At 45.8% G+C, this 15635-nt stretch overlaps 1 protein-coding gene across 11 annotated transcripts in view; it reads right to left on the reverse strand.

Moving 5' to 3' along the window:
- Nucleotides 1-15635, reverse strand: part of ZFAT (zinc finger and AT-hook domain containing) — a 248322-nt gene that overhangs the window by 171025 nt on the left and 61662 nt on the right. For all 11 annotated transcript variants that reach the window (XR_011493397.1, XR_011493398.1, XM_070481648.1 and 8 more), the window contains 2 exons: nt 6700-6885; nt 4823-4973 (listed from right to left, as the gene is read on the reverse strand). Coding sequence is in view for 9 of the 11 variants with exons in the window: in XM_070481648.1 (XP_070337749.1) it covers nt 4823-4973; nt 6700-6885 (337 nt within the window). In the remaining 2 variants the exon portion in view is untranslated. The remainder of the gene's footprint in view (nt 1-4822; nt 4974-6699; nt 6886-15635) is intronic.

The raw sequence follows: 15635 nt of genomic DNA on the forward strand, positions 1-15635 counted from the left end.
CAGGATCTGAACCCAAGCAGACTGTCTGCCTCTAGAGCCTGCACATTCCCCCTCATCCTCCATACTGCTGAAGACACCACGTGCACCAACCGCCTCCCCGCTGTGACTGTACACACGGAGAAGGCCCCCTGCATGGGGCTTCCATTGCTGTTGGAACAGCCATGCCTTGTTTCTAAAATCAACAAACGACAGTCACCAAAGTACAACATGCACCCGGGACAGGAACTGGCAGATGAGCCAAAGAGGCAGATGACACTTCCTCTCCTCCCTAACTGCTCCCTCTGGACGATTTGTCCCGTTTGTCCAGGAAGGTCCTCGGAAACACTAATACAGTTATGCATCACTTAACAGCGGGGATGCGCTCTGAGAAATGCATTGGTAGGTGATTTCATCATTGTGCGAACATCACACGGCATGCTGAAGGGGAACAAAATCTGCTGCCCCAAAACGTGTCTCTTTAGCACGAGGATTATTTTAGGCTGACTGTTTTTAAGAAACGAAAGTCTCAGAAAGTTTTTCTTGTTACTTTCCCCTTAATGCCTTAAAGAATTCAGACAAAAATACCTGTCTCAGAAGTGAGCTATCACCTTAGCATCACGTGAACCAGGTGGTGGACAGGGAGGAAGCTGGAAAAGCCTGTTTGCTGGGCTCCCCTCTGTGTTCTTCTGTTTCTATGCAGCCAAACAAACAGCTCTTTTCCAAATGTTTGCTCCTTTTCACCCACCTATAAATTGCCTTCCTTCCCTGACTCTCCCCACCCCCAACACCCTCTTTTAGTTGAGGATGGTAGTTTTTTTTTTTTTTGAGGAAGATTAGCCCTGAGCTAACTACTACCAGTCCTCCTCTTTTTGCTGAGGAAGCCTGGCCCTGAGCTAACAACCATGCCCAGCTTCCTCTACTTTATATGTGGGATGCCTACCATAACATGGCATGCCAAGCAGTGCCATGTCCGCACCCAGGATCTGAACCGGCGAACGCCGGGCCACCGAGAAGTGGAACGTGCGAACTTAACCCCTGCGCCACCAGGCAAAGGATGGCATTTAAGACGAGGGCTTCAGCCATTTTGGTGAGTTATTCAGTTTTCCTGGGTTTCTCCCATGTATACTCTTTATTAAACTTTTTTTTGTTTTTTCTCCTGTTAATTTGCCCCATGTCAATTTAACTCTTAGACCAACCAAAAGATCTTAGAAGGGCAGAGGAAAATCTATCCCTCTCGATGGTATACACAAACCTGGATGGTAAAGCCTACTACACACCCAGGTTCTATGGTACTAATCTTACAGGACCACCGTCTTATATGTGGTCCATCATTGACCGAAACAGTGTTATGCAGCACGTGACTGTAATCATTTAGTGCTGTTAATCAGATCCCATGAAGCTGTACCCACTGTAACTGCAATGTCCATATTTATAGAACTATCCATACAACTATGCTTGATCAACACAAGTTGCCTTGTCTCTAAATTAAAAATACTTAAATGGATTGCAGCCCATAAACACCAAAGGGTACAATTCACATGATGTAATTAAAATACTCAAATTTGAAAGTTACTAGTATGCTTACATACTAAACCCGAGGCTAATTTAAGGAAATGAATTTGGATCCTTCTCAAATGACAAAGATATCTAGGAGGTGGTACATTTTGTTGATATAAAGAACACTGGAGGAAGACACTCTGGATTCATAACGTTAATTAAATAAACAAATCACGGTATTTCCTCCTCTAATGCAAGATCTAAACAGTCTTAGGAGAATCTTTTGCTCTGATTTTTTGTGTATTATTACACAAATACCTGGTAAAACCCTCAGTGCCCTGTTTCCCACCAAAGGTAACGAATCTGACGAAGATGCTAAGCAGCCTCCATCTGACTCTCAAGCATATGCCTTTCTAACTATGATTGTGCACTGATGCACAGAGCTGCAACGTGCATATGATTCCTATTAAATTATTTCACTCCGAATGCTCCCTATTCAGGGAGAGAGGCACTCTCATCCATCACATTTTAGAAAGCAAGCAGGCAGAGCTTTAAAAGGTCTGACCTCTTGATCCAGTTATTCCACTTCTGGGAATCTATCCGAAAGAAAGAATACAAAATTTGAATGAAGGTGCTCATGCACTACTTCCCACAATAGTTTAGAGTGGGAAGCTGCTTGAAGATCTCAACATATGGAACTAGTTTATTTGCATATTTATTTTTTTCACTCAGTGATTCATTCAAAAAAGTATTCCAGGAACTAGGGACATAATAGGGACAGAAACAAACACGACTCATGATCTCTTGGAGTTCACCTTCTAGAGGAAGTGATGGGCCAGCCTAATAACCAGAAAATGAGCAGATAAGGACCACCACCTCCTCGGGGCTGTGATGGAAAAAGGCAGGCTGCTCTAAGAGCCCAGGGCAGGGCAGAGGACTCTGTCTAGGGGGCAGGGAAGGCTGCCCTGAGGACAGGACATTTGAGCAGACAGCTGAAGGATGAACAGGAGATAACCAAGCCACAGAAAGGAGAGGCATCTAGGAAGAGGAGAAGGCTCTGCAAGGAGAGATCAAGGAAGCAAAAAGGCCCAGATGGCTGCAGCAGCCACTGGAGCCCAGAGAACCAGAGGGAGCATGGGAGGGGGACGAGGGTGGAGAGGTGGGCAGCCATCAAAGGCACTGTCAGTTAAGTTCTCCCAAGAGCAATGTGTGGCCTTAAAGGGTACAATCAAATGGGCATTTTACAAAGATCTCATTGGCTTAGGATACTGAGGTTACAAATGATTTTTTTCTTATTATTTTCTGGACTTCCAAAATTTTCTATATAATAAGTGTGTATCATATTTGTGTGAGAACCTAACTGATATAACCTAATGGATATATTCATCATAATGGATCCAATATATCCATATATAATGGATAACCGAAAAGTTCATAGTTATATTTTACAAAGAAAAATCTCACGCAAAAAAGTCTCTTTTATAACTATTTATACTATAAAATATTAATAGAATGTATGACAATAAGAATACAGCCTAGATCTACTGATTAAACATTGAGTTTACTTACCAATAACTAGATTAGTATATAGTTGAATCTCTCCCCAACGGTCTTGAAATACTGTGAAGTAGCTAAGATCTACAAATCAACCTGAATTAAGACCAGGACGATCTTCAAAGTTAATTCCATTATAGTTTTGCCAAAGGAATGAGTATTTCTACAACTTCATCAATAAATTCAGTTGCTCACATTTGCAAGAAGAGAGGACTGAGGCTAAAAACTAATGAAGCATCTCACGTGACATTATACTATAATTTAATAAGAGCACATGTATGAGGCACTTTCCATATATTTTACCATTTATTCTCACCACTAAACTAAGTCAGATTCAATTAGACAATCTTATGGCTGGTGTAACAGAGGCTCGGAGGCCAAATCACCTGAGTCAAGTGGCAGTAGACTGAGAGCTTCATCCGGGCAGCAGCTGTGTCTGGCCTATTCTCTCTCATCTCCCTGGGGCCTGGGACATAAAAGGTGTTCAATCTGTTGAGCTGAACTCAAGGAGTAGAACAGTCTAGAGCCAACCCAGGTCTGTTTGGCACTAAACCTTATGCTGTTGCCAAGAATACCTCATTTCCTCTCTTCCAGAAACACAGGGAAACCACTGGCAATTTGGCATTTTGTCTTTCCTTCCAGCTTGGAAAAATGTTTACAGAGGCCAGACGAACATTTTGCTAGTTTACCTCGGCAGGTATAGATCAGACTGAGACAGGGACCATGGGAGGGTGTGGAGAATACACAGACCCAATGTATTTGGAGGACAGTTTTTAATGTTAATTAAAGTCTTAAGCACTCATATTCTTTTTTTTTTTCCCCTGAGGTAGATTTGCCCTAACATCTGTTACCAATCTTCTGCTTGTTTTTATGTGAGCCGCCCCCACAGCATGGCCACTAACAGATGAGTGGTGTGGTTCCACACCCAGGAACCGAACCCGGGCTACTGAAGCAGAGCGCACTGAACTTTAACCACTAGGCCATCGGGGCTGGCCCTAGCACTCATATTCTTGATACAGCAATTTCAGTTCTAGCAATTTACCCTACAGGAAGTCTTGAAGAAGTACAGAAAGATGAAGGTACCAAACCTTGAGCACAGCATTGTCCACCAAGCAAAAACTGGCTACATAAACTATAGTCTATCCATACAATAGCAAACACAACACTTTTAAACAATATGTATTGAAAGGAAAGATTTTCAAGGCATGGTAAGTTTAAAAAAATAAGTTGAAAACTGCATTTGGTATTTCACGTTAAAAAAATAAAATTAAAGTGCTATATTTTAGTATGTCATGAAAACATTATGGTAGCATATGAACCTAACTGTCAAAAGTAGTCACCTCCAGCAGAGGAACCATGGGTTATTTAACTCTACATCATATGGGATGTTGAAACTTTCGACAAGATGCTTGTGTTACTTTTGAAAGCAGAGGAAATCGATTTTTTTTTAATAATATGTGCAGCTATGAAAATCAGCATATCTACTAAGTAAAGCCTTGTTTACACTTCTTTTTATTAAAGTTAAACATACATTTGCCTTAAGTAAAATTCTCCACTTTTATTAAGCCAACTGGTGCTCGGTTCCAAAAGTGTGTTGATCTGTCATGCATGTGTTCACAGAAGCATCTTGGGCTCAGCCAACATACTAGGGCTCTAATGGAGGGGCTGATTCTTAGGTTAAATCAAGAAACCAATATCCTTTACAAATCAGTCTGCAAACAGAGTCCTAATAAACCAACATGCCGATCCTCTCGCCAGCTGCGGCTGGAGCCACGCAGAACAGACCCTTTACCTGCTTGACTTCATGGGTTGCTCGTACGGTGTCTGCTGGATGGCATACTCCTGGTACCCTCTCCGAGGCGCCAGGTCAGCCGTGGTGGTCTCAGGGTTTGCAGCTGCTGTGTCCGGGGGCCCAGCCTCCACCGGAACAATCTTAGTAGCACCTGAGATGGAGGCACAACACACTGAGTATTAAAGAGGCACCTCGGGGGGCCCTCACCCCACCCCAGCGCAGGGAGCAGCACCTGGCAAGCATATTTCTTTATTGTAGAAAACCTGTGCAAGGTATGAGTCTTCCTTTGGTTCACACGTTTATCGTGTGTGTGTGTGTGTGTGCGTATGTGTTTGGGGAGAAGCGGCAAGTAAGAGTCTAACGAAACCTCCTTCTGAGCTACATTTCCACTTGATCTACTTACTAAAAACACAAAAACATATAGGCAGATACATACATACATATATATTTTTACTGGCAAGATTTTACATAGGACCATGTGTGTTAAACTTCACATAAGGGTAAAACTGCATCAAGACAGTATGGAACAGCGGCATCGGCTGTGAACAGGAATTTAAGCTGCCTGGAGTCCAGTCCCAAATATGACATTACCTCGCCGTCTCTGGGCCTCTGTTTCCACCCTGTGAAATGAAGGGTTTGAAGTGGAAAAACTCAGAGGTCATCTTTACTTGTGCACTTCTACAATGTGAAGCGATCCAAGACCTCTGACAGCAGGGGACGCTATCTGTGTGTGTGTACATATGTGTGTACATGCACACCCATGCACGTGTATAGACCAGGGACATTAAAGAAAAGGCGCCAACCTACCCTTTGTCTTCAGGAATAGCAAAGGAAATTAATTACACTTTTAACCCCCACTTACAGGAATCTCAAAATACTACAATCGATTTTTAAGAAATTATTGTAGAAACTTTCTCTAGAGATGGCTGAGAACAAGAACTGCTCTCCTGGGATTTTTATTTCCCAGAATAAGACTGTTCAGAAGGAGGGTGGGGCAGACAAAGTGACTTTCCAGAAAGTTCTTCTAGTCACATAATTTTATGTGGCTTATTCTTTACTGATTACATTACGACGTAGCACTGAAGAATAAAGAAGCATTTATTCAGTGTTTCATTTTAAATAATATGAGTTACTGTTAGCATTGAAAAAATAGATGCTTAAAAGGCTATAGCTGTTCTTAAAACCCTAAACTTGATTTTTTTTTTTATTTGACAGCTATCACCCCAATAGATAGGAAAAAATCCATTACTATACTTAGGAATCTACTGTCATAAACTGCTTTTTGTCTAAAGTGTCCCTTCCTGGAAGAGACCTTTTTTAAAAAAGATAGTATAATATATCCACTGGCTATTTTAGGTGAAAGGAAAGGGAGATGGAAATTTTCAGGATTATAAAATATCTGATGAACCCCAATGAAAATGCAAAAAAGAAGTTAGGCAGAAGGAACACCATGACCAGCAGGGGTTTTGGAGAGGCATCCTGCGTCAGTCCGGCCTGAATGGGTCTGTCTTACGCTTAGGACAGCAAGCACCGCTGAAGGCATAAGGGGGAGGGCACATCCAGGGGAGGGGCTGGGGGCAGGGAGCTCTCCTTGGTGCTGCTCCCCTGAGTGGCTACTGGAATGACAAGGACAGGTCAAGGCCGTAGAGGTCGTGGCGATAGCGCCGGGAGCAGCCCTCACCACCTTTCCTCTATGCATTAACCACCTAGCCCTGGGCAGGAACCGGTCTGCCATCACCCAGGATTAACAGGTACTTAAAGGAGAGCCCATCAGCGAGCGAGCTGCTCAGGATCCCAGGGCCCAAACTGTCAGGCTGCCCCTGGGACAGACTTGCCAAAAGATTCTCATTCTGTCACTTCCCACTGGCCATGGTCACCTGGAATAGCTTCGTGTGCAGTTAAAACTACGCTTATGATGGGCTTCTTGGCTCCGGCAGTCTGCCCCGCCTCCTTTCCTGAGATCTTCTGCACCTTCTCTGTTCTCTGTGTCCGAGGTCTCTTCGGAGCCTTTTCTCGGTCATCTTCCTTATACTTCTTTTCCAGTTCAAGGTCAGATTCGTTACCTAAGGAACAAATACCAAGATGTATGAAATATCTTTTTATATCAGTGATGGAGTTGGAGAGTAAACATAACCCTTTTACAGGACAGTAAAGGAATATACGAATGTGATATAGATAGACAGATAGATCCGCAGTGCTATGCAGCCGCTGTATCACCTCGGGCATCATCTTTGGTTCTTCCATCTTCCATCTGATTCAAGAAACACTCACTGCCCCCCTGCCACAGGCCACCATCTAGGCCCTGGGTATACACTATTGATAACGCAGGCATAGCCCCTCCTCTTGTTTTCAGGAAACCTAGCAGATTTCAGTCATTAGTAAACAACACTGCGGAGAAGATACAGTCCCCAAGTGTACAGGAAATCTTTCACTTACTTGACTCACATTTATTAGGCACCATCTACACACCAGGCATGGCGGATATAAAGACTGATAAGGCCCAGGCCCCGCCCTGGAGAGCCCTGCGGTGTGGTGGGAGAGGCAGACACGCAAACAGATGCAGTAGATGACAGTGCACTGTGCGCCGATTGAAACGAGAAGCGGTTCGGGACAATTACGGGAAGGGATGGCAGATCCTACCTGAGAGGTCAGAGGACACTTTCTGGAGAGGTGACCCTTCAGTTAAATATAAGAAATAAGCATTTGTGAAGCTCTGGTTGGGGGCTATATGGGGCAAAGGTGTGGGGTGATAAAAACAGCAGTATTCCATTCTGAGAAAGGACAGAAAGACAAGGAGTAAACCGCTAGCCCAGCATCCCGTGTGGCTACAACTTCACAAAGAAGCAGGGAGGTAGAAACAAAACCAGTGGATAGTAAAAGCTGGGTCCTACAGGGCCTTGAATGCCCAGGAGAAGTCTGGAATCTTCTCCAGTGAGTTCCGGGGAAGGAAACTCCAACCTCAAGGAGACCAGTCAAGGAGCTTGAGTGAGTGAAGCTGGTTGACTGGGGCTTGAGTGACAGACACAGGCCCCAGCTCTAGCCAGGGATGTCCTTCCTGCCAGGTCATGGGACACAGTCACCAAATCTTTTGACTGTTAAAAGGGAGACTGGAATTCCAGATTTTTACATGAAATCTTCTGATTTTTCAATACTGACTCTAATCTAAAATTTCCTTAAACAATGGGGGAGCCAAGCAAAACATGTGTGAGGACACATCTGACCCACAACCTCTCACCCGCCACTCTGGAAGGCAATGGTGAGCCACTGAAGCATTGTGCAGGGGGAGGGCCAGACTAAATCTATGCTTTCAATCTGTGCCACCACTGCAGAGGATGAACCGAATGGGTTCAAAGACATTCAGACACACTAAAGAATGACTATGTCAGCCACGGACAGAACACCAGCTAACTTCATATGGCTAAGCTTGGCACTAGCCCAAGGGGTCAGAAAAGCTTCAATATCAAAGCGAAGCATAAAGAAGCCAGCAATCTCTTGAATGCATGCTCTTCCCGAGTCCCATGTGAGAAGGAAGGGACAGGAGCTTTCTCTTTCTGAGAATCACAGCCCAAACCTGAAATAATCTGCTCAAGAAGCCCTTCTTCAGAAGTTATGATGAGCAGACAGGAACATTCCCACACAGCCCTTTATCAGAGATGGGGTTGCAGGGGGTGGATGGTTGCAGGGCAGGCACACAGGCGAGCCAAAGGTGGGGGCTTGGAAAGCGCTAGAATGTGAGGTCATCAGGGACGTGAAGTCCAACCACGCAGTAATAAGGCAGAAGCCTGAGAAATGGGAGAAACCAAAGGGAGACAGCCTGAGGCAACTCAGTAAGTCTGTGTTTCCAATGATACAGGTCTGCCTACAGCCAGACCTGCCCATAAGTGCGCCAAGCAACGCCTGAAGGGAAGAGAGAAATGGAGAAGAGCAAATTCTCAGGAAGGCATGCTGCTTGAAGGAACGCTCTCTCAAGATGGGGCAAGGAAAAGCTTGGCTAATGGGGCAGACTGATCAAAATAAACACTGATTTTCTATGTTTCATAAATCAGTCCTTCGGTGATTGTCCCCATAATGCAGGGGCTTGGGACATTTTTAGATCTGGTGGAAACAGTCTCAAGGAATTTTTTTAATTGACTGGAAAAGGTCCTTAGTCATATAATTGGTGTCAGCACTAAACATGTTAACATCAAGCTGACAAGAAATATGAGATGAGATGATGAATCAGACAGAACTTCACATTACTCTCCAAGGCCATCCCTTGAAGAACATGACGACTCCTAAAAAGTTAAAGAATGGAGATCTCCGGGGACCGGCCCCATGGCACAGTGGTTAAGTTCAGGCACTCTGCTTCAGAGGCCCGGGGTTCGTGGGTTTGGATCCTGGGAGCAGACCAACCTACCCACATCAGGCCCATGCTTTGGCAGCATCCCACATAGAAGAACTAGAAGGATTTACAACTAGGATATACAACTATGTACTGCGGCTTTGGGGAGGAAGACAAAAAGAGAAAGATTGGCAAGAGATGTCAGCTTAGAGCCAATCTTCCTGACCAAAAAAAGCACACCTTTTAAAATTAAAAGACTGGAGATCGCCAAAGTCCTGCCAGAGCTTATATTCTAGATGTTTGATGGGCATCATGCCTGATGGCAGTTTCTGTTTTAACAGTATTTTATTTTTTAGTGGCTATAGTAAAAACATTTGGCTATGGTACAAATATTTGCAAAATTCTACAAATTGCCTGTGTCACAGAAGTTCTCTATGTGACCTACATACTGGGTGACAGATGTACATAAATAACTATAGCAGAATGTATTCAATGCTATAAAGAGGTAGAAACAACACATTACAGGATTTTTTCCTTTTAAAATGGCAATTCACTTTATAAAAGAATTCACTACAGGATAAAATTCAATATGTGGGAGACACGGCAGGAATAGATATGTTCACATAAAAAAAACAGACCTGAGAATTAGAGCTTGCCATAAGCTGAACTCGGGTTAACAGTATGAATCAACTAAAAAAATCAAAAGCACACATGCCACGTGAGGTTGCATTAATAAGTAGCTGAAGAGATCATAGGTACAATTCTCTGGCACAACTCTGCACCGGATAAACTATATCTAGACTCTGCTTTAGGCATCACGTGTTAAGAACACACTGCAGAACTACGTATATGATGATGGTGGACAGGAGTGGATGAGGTTTAGAAGATTAAAAACCAATAAAGAGACCTGAGCTGGCCTCACTGGGAAGAGAAGACTGTATGAGAATCTCCTCTCTCACCCTAACCATTACAACAGCTCCTATTAGTGTCCTTGCTTCAGCCACCCCACCCATTCCCCATGCCCACCCTCCATCAGGGCAATGCCCGCTCCCACTACAGGCACTAAGAACGCTGCTCCAGCCATCCTCACAGCTGGGGCTACAGGACCTCAGTGCGGCCAAAGTGGTCTGGGCAGAAGCCACCAGGGGGCTTCTGGGAACTGTTTTCTTCCCTAAGAAGGAAAGAAATGTCCCTCTTCTTCAGCTGGGCATTGCTACGTCCACTGCCTGGAACTCAGACCACCACCAACATCTACGAGGGATAAAGCGAAAGACCAGGTCAACACCTTGAGGGTTGCAAAGGGAAAGATGGATCCCAGGACTGCGATGGCAGAGCTCTCCAATGAACCAACCCCGGAACTACTGATCCCCAGACATCTGGTTACATGCGAGAATGGACATTCTCATTTTCCAACTGGTGCCTCTACTGACAGTATCTTGACTAATACACTCTCCAAACCATTCTCCATCTTGACCCTACAGTGAACATTTTAAAATCCAGATCTGACCCTGCCACTCCCATACTTAAATCCCTTTAATGCTTTCCCTCTCATCTCCATTAGGAGAAAGTGCCAGGTAAAGTCCTCCAAGATTTACCATAAATCATCTCTCCCACAACCCCTGAACCCTCAAGGCCATGACTCCCAAGCACACGCCCACATGAACTCACGTGCTCACCCCTTTGGGCTCCAATGATACTGAGTTACAAGTTGACCAACCTACTCCAGGCTGTTTACAGCCTCTGGATCTTGCACACAGGTCCATGTAATGTGCAACACACCCCAATCCACACACAGACCAAATGAAAAACCAAAAGACAGCTCAGATTTAGACACATACACACACACACACATACACACACATCAACATATCACCACATCAATGGTTGGACTTCCCACACTGCTTTGCAATCATCTGTTCAGATGCCTCATCTGTACTGTGACATCCTGGAGGCTGGGTCCATGTCTTCTCGTTATTTTATTGAGCCTAACATAGACCTATAGCAGATAAAGGGCCTAACTTAGACAACAAAGGGGACCTGCTCTGTTGTGCTCGAAAAGGTGAATCTAGGACCGATGGGTAGAAATCAGCAAGAGATTTCAGCTGGGAGAAAGAAATTTCCAAGAGTTAGAACTGTCCAACAAGGGAAGGAGTGGCTTTTAGAGATGTGTTTCTGAGGAAGGTTTTCAAGGAAGCTTCAAATACCATTTTGATGCTGTGGGAAAGGCTCTCAACCACATGGGAAGTCAGACTAGATAACCTCTACATCTCTAAATCCTGAGACCCTCAGCTACAGGCAGATGGAGCTGCTACTTAAGGAGGACGGCAGGGAGAAAAGAAGGCGGAGGAGTGAGCAATATGAGACAGTGAAAGAGAAAGCGAGTACGACAGAGTGTGATAGAACAATATGCACCTTCTACCCTCCTGGACCGCCACCAGCGTCTGGTCTGTGCTTTGCGTGGACTCTGATTCTCCCTGGAACGAACACCTACGCTGAGAGTGGGGGTCTCACTGTGTCCCCGTGGCCCACACCCAACTTTGGCAGCAGCTACAGTGGACAGCTTAGACTCACCTTGCACATGCATAGGTTGTCATTCTAGCTCAGTTCCTGCAGCCCAGAAGTGAAGATGGATCAATATGGGGGGGGGGGGTGGACAACTCTCAACCAATGAGCGACGGAGTCTGCACAGAACGGCTCTGGGCTCCTGACTTGGGTGAACAATTCCGGGAGAGATCCTGGAAGAGTCAAACTCCCACTGACTACAGCAATGAGCCTAGTAACAAATTCTTGGCTCTCCTCCTTCCCTGTCCCCACCTTCCCCACCACCTTACTCCTGCTTCCTGGGATCACCATCCGTTCAACTGCCTGCAGCCAAGCCTATTTCCAGGGGAACGTAAGCTAACATGCTCCCCATTCAAGACTGTACCAAATGCACACTTCCAAGCCCCCATGTTCTTCAACAATTCCCTGTGGCCTCATGCAACATGGATCTTCAGCTCATGCTAGCGACATTCCATTCTCGAGAGCTTCCGAAGTTTGCACATTGAGTTTTCCCACTGATTCAGACACCACACGGAGGCACTGTTCTGAGCAGCCTTGGAAATGATTCTTGGAGATGATCTGAATCAATTCCCTGAGGACTGAAGCTCTATGCAAAGAACAAGGCCCCTACACAAAAACCATGCGCATTCAAGGAACAGCAAATAATTCCGTAAAACACGGAGCATGAAAAGGGAGAGACGAGAGCAGAAGGCAGGCAAGGACAGGGCAAGAAGACACCAGACGACAAATGCAAGCGTCATGTGGGGAGAAATAACAGGTCCTCCACCGCGTTCCTGCACCCGCGCTCTTCGCCAGCCCCGCGCCCAGCCCTATCACAGCTGTCACTACTACCTAGTTTTCATTCCCAGCAGCAAGTCTAGCACATAGTAGGTGCTCAATACTTGTGAAAAGCAGGGAGAGTGGAGGGAAAAAGAGAAGGACATCTGAATAAAAGTCCTATTGGTAATTTTGTGCTCACGCCCTTTGGACACTGAAGTCCTCATTTCCGCTTGACCTGCTTGTTCTCGAATCCTGCTTGTTTCCCTGCATCCTCACTGGACCCATCTTTGCGCTTTCCAAAGCCGCCTTTCTCCACTGCAAGGCCTCCTGTGCTCAGCCTGGAAGTCCCGCCGGGGTGCGCTTTCCTGAGTGCCTCAGCTCACCTGCATCGTGGTCCTCTATACATTGACTTCCAATAGCCTCCTGCTTCCTCTGAGTTATTGCCTTTTTAAACTTTTCCACTTTTTCCCCCAGCAAATGCCTACATTTCCTCCAGTTTCCTGTCCTTTTAGAAATTCGATAGCTGTGCAATGCATTTCGGTGTTCGCCTTGTGCCTGGTTGCTGGTGCAGCGGTGCTCTGTGCATGCTACAGAGGGGCTGGCCGACATGCAGGGGGACCTGGGGGTGGGAGTCCAGGAAGGAAGCAGAGGGGGACACGCTGCGATTCAGAGTTAGCTAGGCCAGTGCTGATCCACTCGCCCACTTAGAGTGGGAATTTGGAAAACTGATTAATCATCACAAAATCCCTCATAGAAAATAAAGTAACGAAATGGACCTCAAAGGATTGCCGTGAGAATTATATAACAGCATTTATGCGAAAGCCCTTGACACATATTAAACATCCCATCGATGTTCATTTTCTCCATCTTCTGGAAACATTTTTGGGACACTGCCCTGAAGACTCGTCAAACCACACCACATCTTCGTGGCTACGCTCATCCATCTGACTTAGCGGTCAACCCCGACGGCACTGAGTCCATTCGGGCTGCTATAATAGATCCCAGAGACGGGGTGGCTTAAACAGCAGGAATTTATTTCTCACAGTCTGGAGGCTGGCAATCCAGGATGGAGGTGCTGCACGCCAGGCGTCTGGTGAGAGTCCGCTTCCTGGTTCACAGCCAGCACCTTCTTGCTGTGTTCTCACATGGTGGAAGGGGCAAGGGAGCCCTCCGGGGTCTATTATAAGGGCACTAATCCCGCTTATGAGGGCTCTACCGTCATGACCTAATCACCTCCCAAAGGCCCCGCCTCCTAACACTACCACCTTTGGGGGTTAGAATTTCAACAGATGAATCAGAGGGGGACATAAACATGCAGACCATAGCAGGCTTTATTTAGAAACCATAAGGACCAGATGAAATGAAGTTAGTAGCCAGAGGCAGTCGTTGAGCAGAAGCTTCCCCACCTCTGCTCCTTGGCATCTGGTGGTTCATGATTCCATACAAACCTCTCCGAACAGACTCTGTCTGGAGCAAGAGCATCGCTCTCCATGGAGAGAAATGTGAGAAAGCCCCACCCACACAATCTCACAATGAACAAAAGCTTCCCCCTCTGTTGGCAGTGTCTGAATTCTTTTAACATCCCTGCCATGCAAATTAAATAAATATATAGCATAATGTACTAGCTGGTATTAACAACAATTAAAATTTAAAATGTCTTAGGCAATAATATAGCAACACACTAACAACGACAGTAAAAAGTCTGGGTGCTGATCTAGATTCAGTGACCCTAAAGACCGGGAGCAGACGGGATGTTGGGGAGTCACTTTGTAGACCTGCCTGTCATCAGGCAGTTATTACCCAACCACCTCAAAGGAAAGCTGTCTACACTACCTGTCAACCACTCCAAGGACAGGGACCCCACCACTACAACACATCCATAGTTTGCATGGTGACCTGCTTAGAAACAAGCAGTCCTGCCCAACCCATCCTGAACATACAGGAAGGCCCTCTGAGCTTTGACTGAGTTGGCTTGATTCATAAATTGTAGACAGTCTCAACCATGGCGACCATGAGCAAAGCCATCATGGTGAGCTTTACAAGAAACACGTGGAGTGAAGAGCATTTTGCAGATGGCCATGCTCCTGGGTGACCAGACCAGCCACTCTTCACCTTGGGCAAAGGCAGCAAGAGAAGAGAAGCCTAGTTTTAGGCACGACTGAGTCCCTCCCCACTTCATACCCAGGCTGTCCTCTCCCCTAGCCTCTCTCTCCAGTCCAATCTCCTGCCCTGGTGTCTTTAGACGTGACACGTGTGGCATTTGCTGCAGAAAGAGGGAGAGAGCTACACCTCTGGTTCCCAGTTTAGACGTAACAGTGATTTAATCAGCGAGGGTCCCACTGTCAGCATCCCTGGTGCTTTGGGAGTCAGGAGAGAAGAGAATCCCAAGACCTCATAAGGAATCTCCTCTGCCAAGCCCTGGCTCTCAGCCCATACTCCCCACCCAAACTGAGCCAGGACATGTCTGCTCTTCAGGCACACTGTGGGGACACTCACTCACTCCAGACCTGACAGCGCTGGAACGCAAGGCAAATTAAACCAGCAGCCTCTGTGGACATGCTCACTTACATATGCAGAACTCGGCCTGTCTGTGACCCTGGAGGCCAAGTCAACAAGGGGTCTGACTTTCTCTTCAGTTTCTCAGCCTGCTGACTAGTTACCCTCTCCTCAATCTGGTTAAGCATTCATGTCAAGTACTGCTCTTCTGAGAAGAGAATTTCTATGTCTAATACCAAGTTCAACAATAATCCTTTACTGCTTACTAAAACATTCTCTTTGTAACTGATTTTCTTTTCTTGCTCTCCTCCAATTTCCAAACTTTCTCAGGGTCCATCTTTAAAGAAAATATCATTTCTGCACAAAAGAAAAAACTATGAACTTGGAAATTATCCAAGCACTACAGAATTTATTTGTTCTTTATTAGCTACACACCTGAGTCCATCTGACTGCAAAGCAAGTGCTTCCCACTGCCCGCTCCTGCCTCTGATGGGCACAGGAGCAGAAGCTGAGACTAAGTACATGCAGAGGAACCAAGTGAACAGCCGGGCCCCACGGTGGGAGGTGATGGTCAAGCAGCAAAGCCTAATATTGTCTTAAGGGGCCGAGAGGACAGATGGGCTGGCTGGTCGGCCGAGAAGTGATTTCCACAACGATCTTTCTGCTTTCTCCATG

This window comes from Equus asinus, chromosome 12 (genome assembly GCF_041296235.1).
Source record: "Equus asinus isolate D_3611 breed Donkey chromosome 12, EquAss-T2T_v2, whole genome shotgun sequence".
NCBI classification, from domain to species: Eukaryota; Metazoa; Chordata; class Mammalia; order Perissodactyla; family Equidae; genus Equus; species Equus asinus.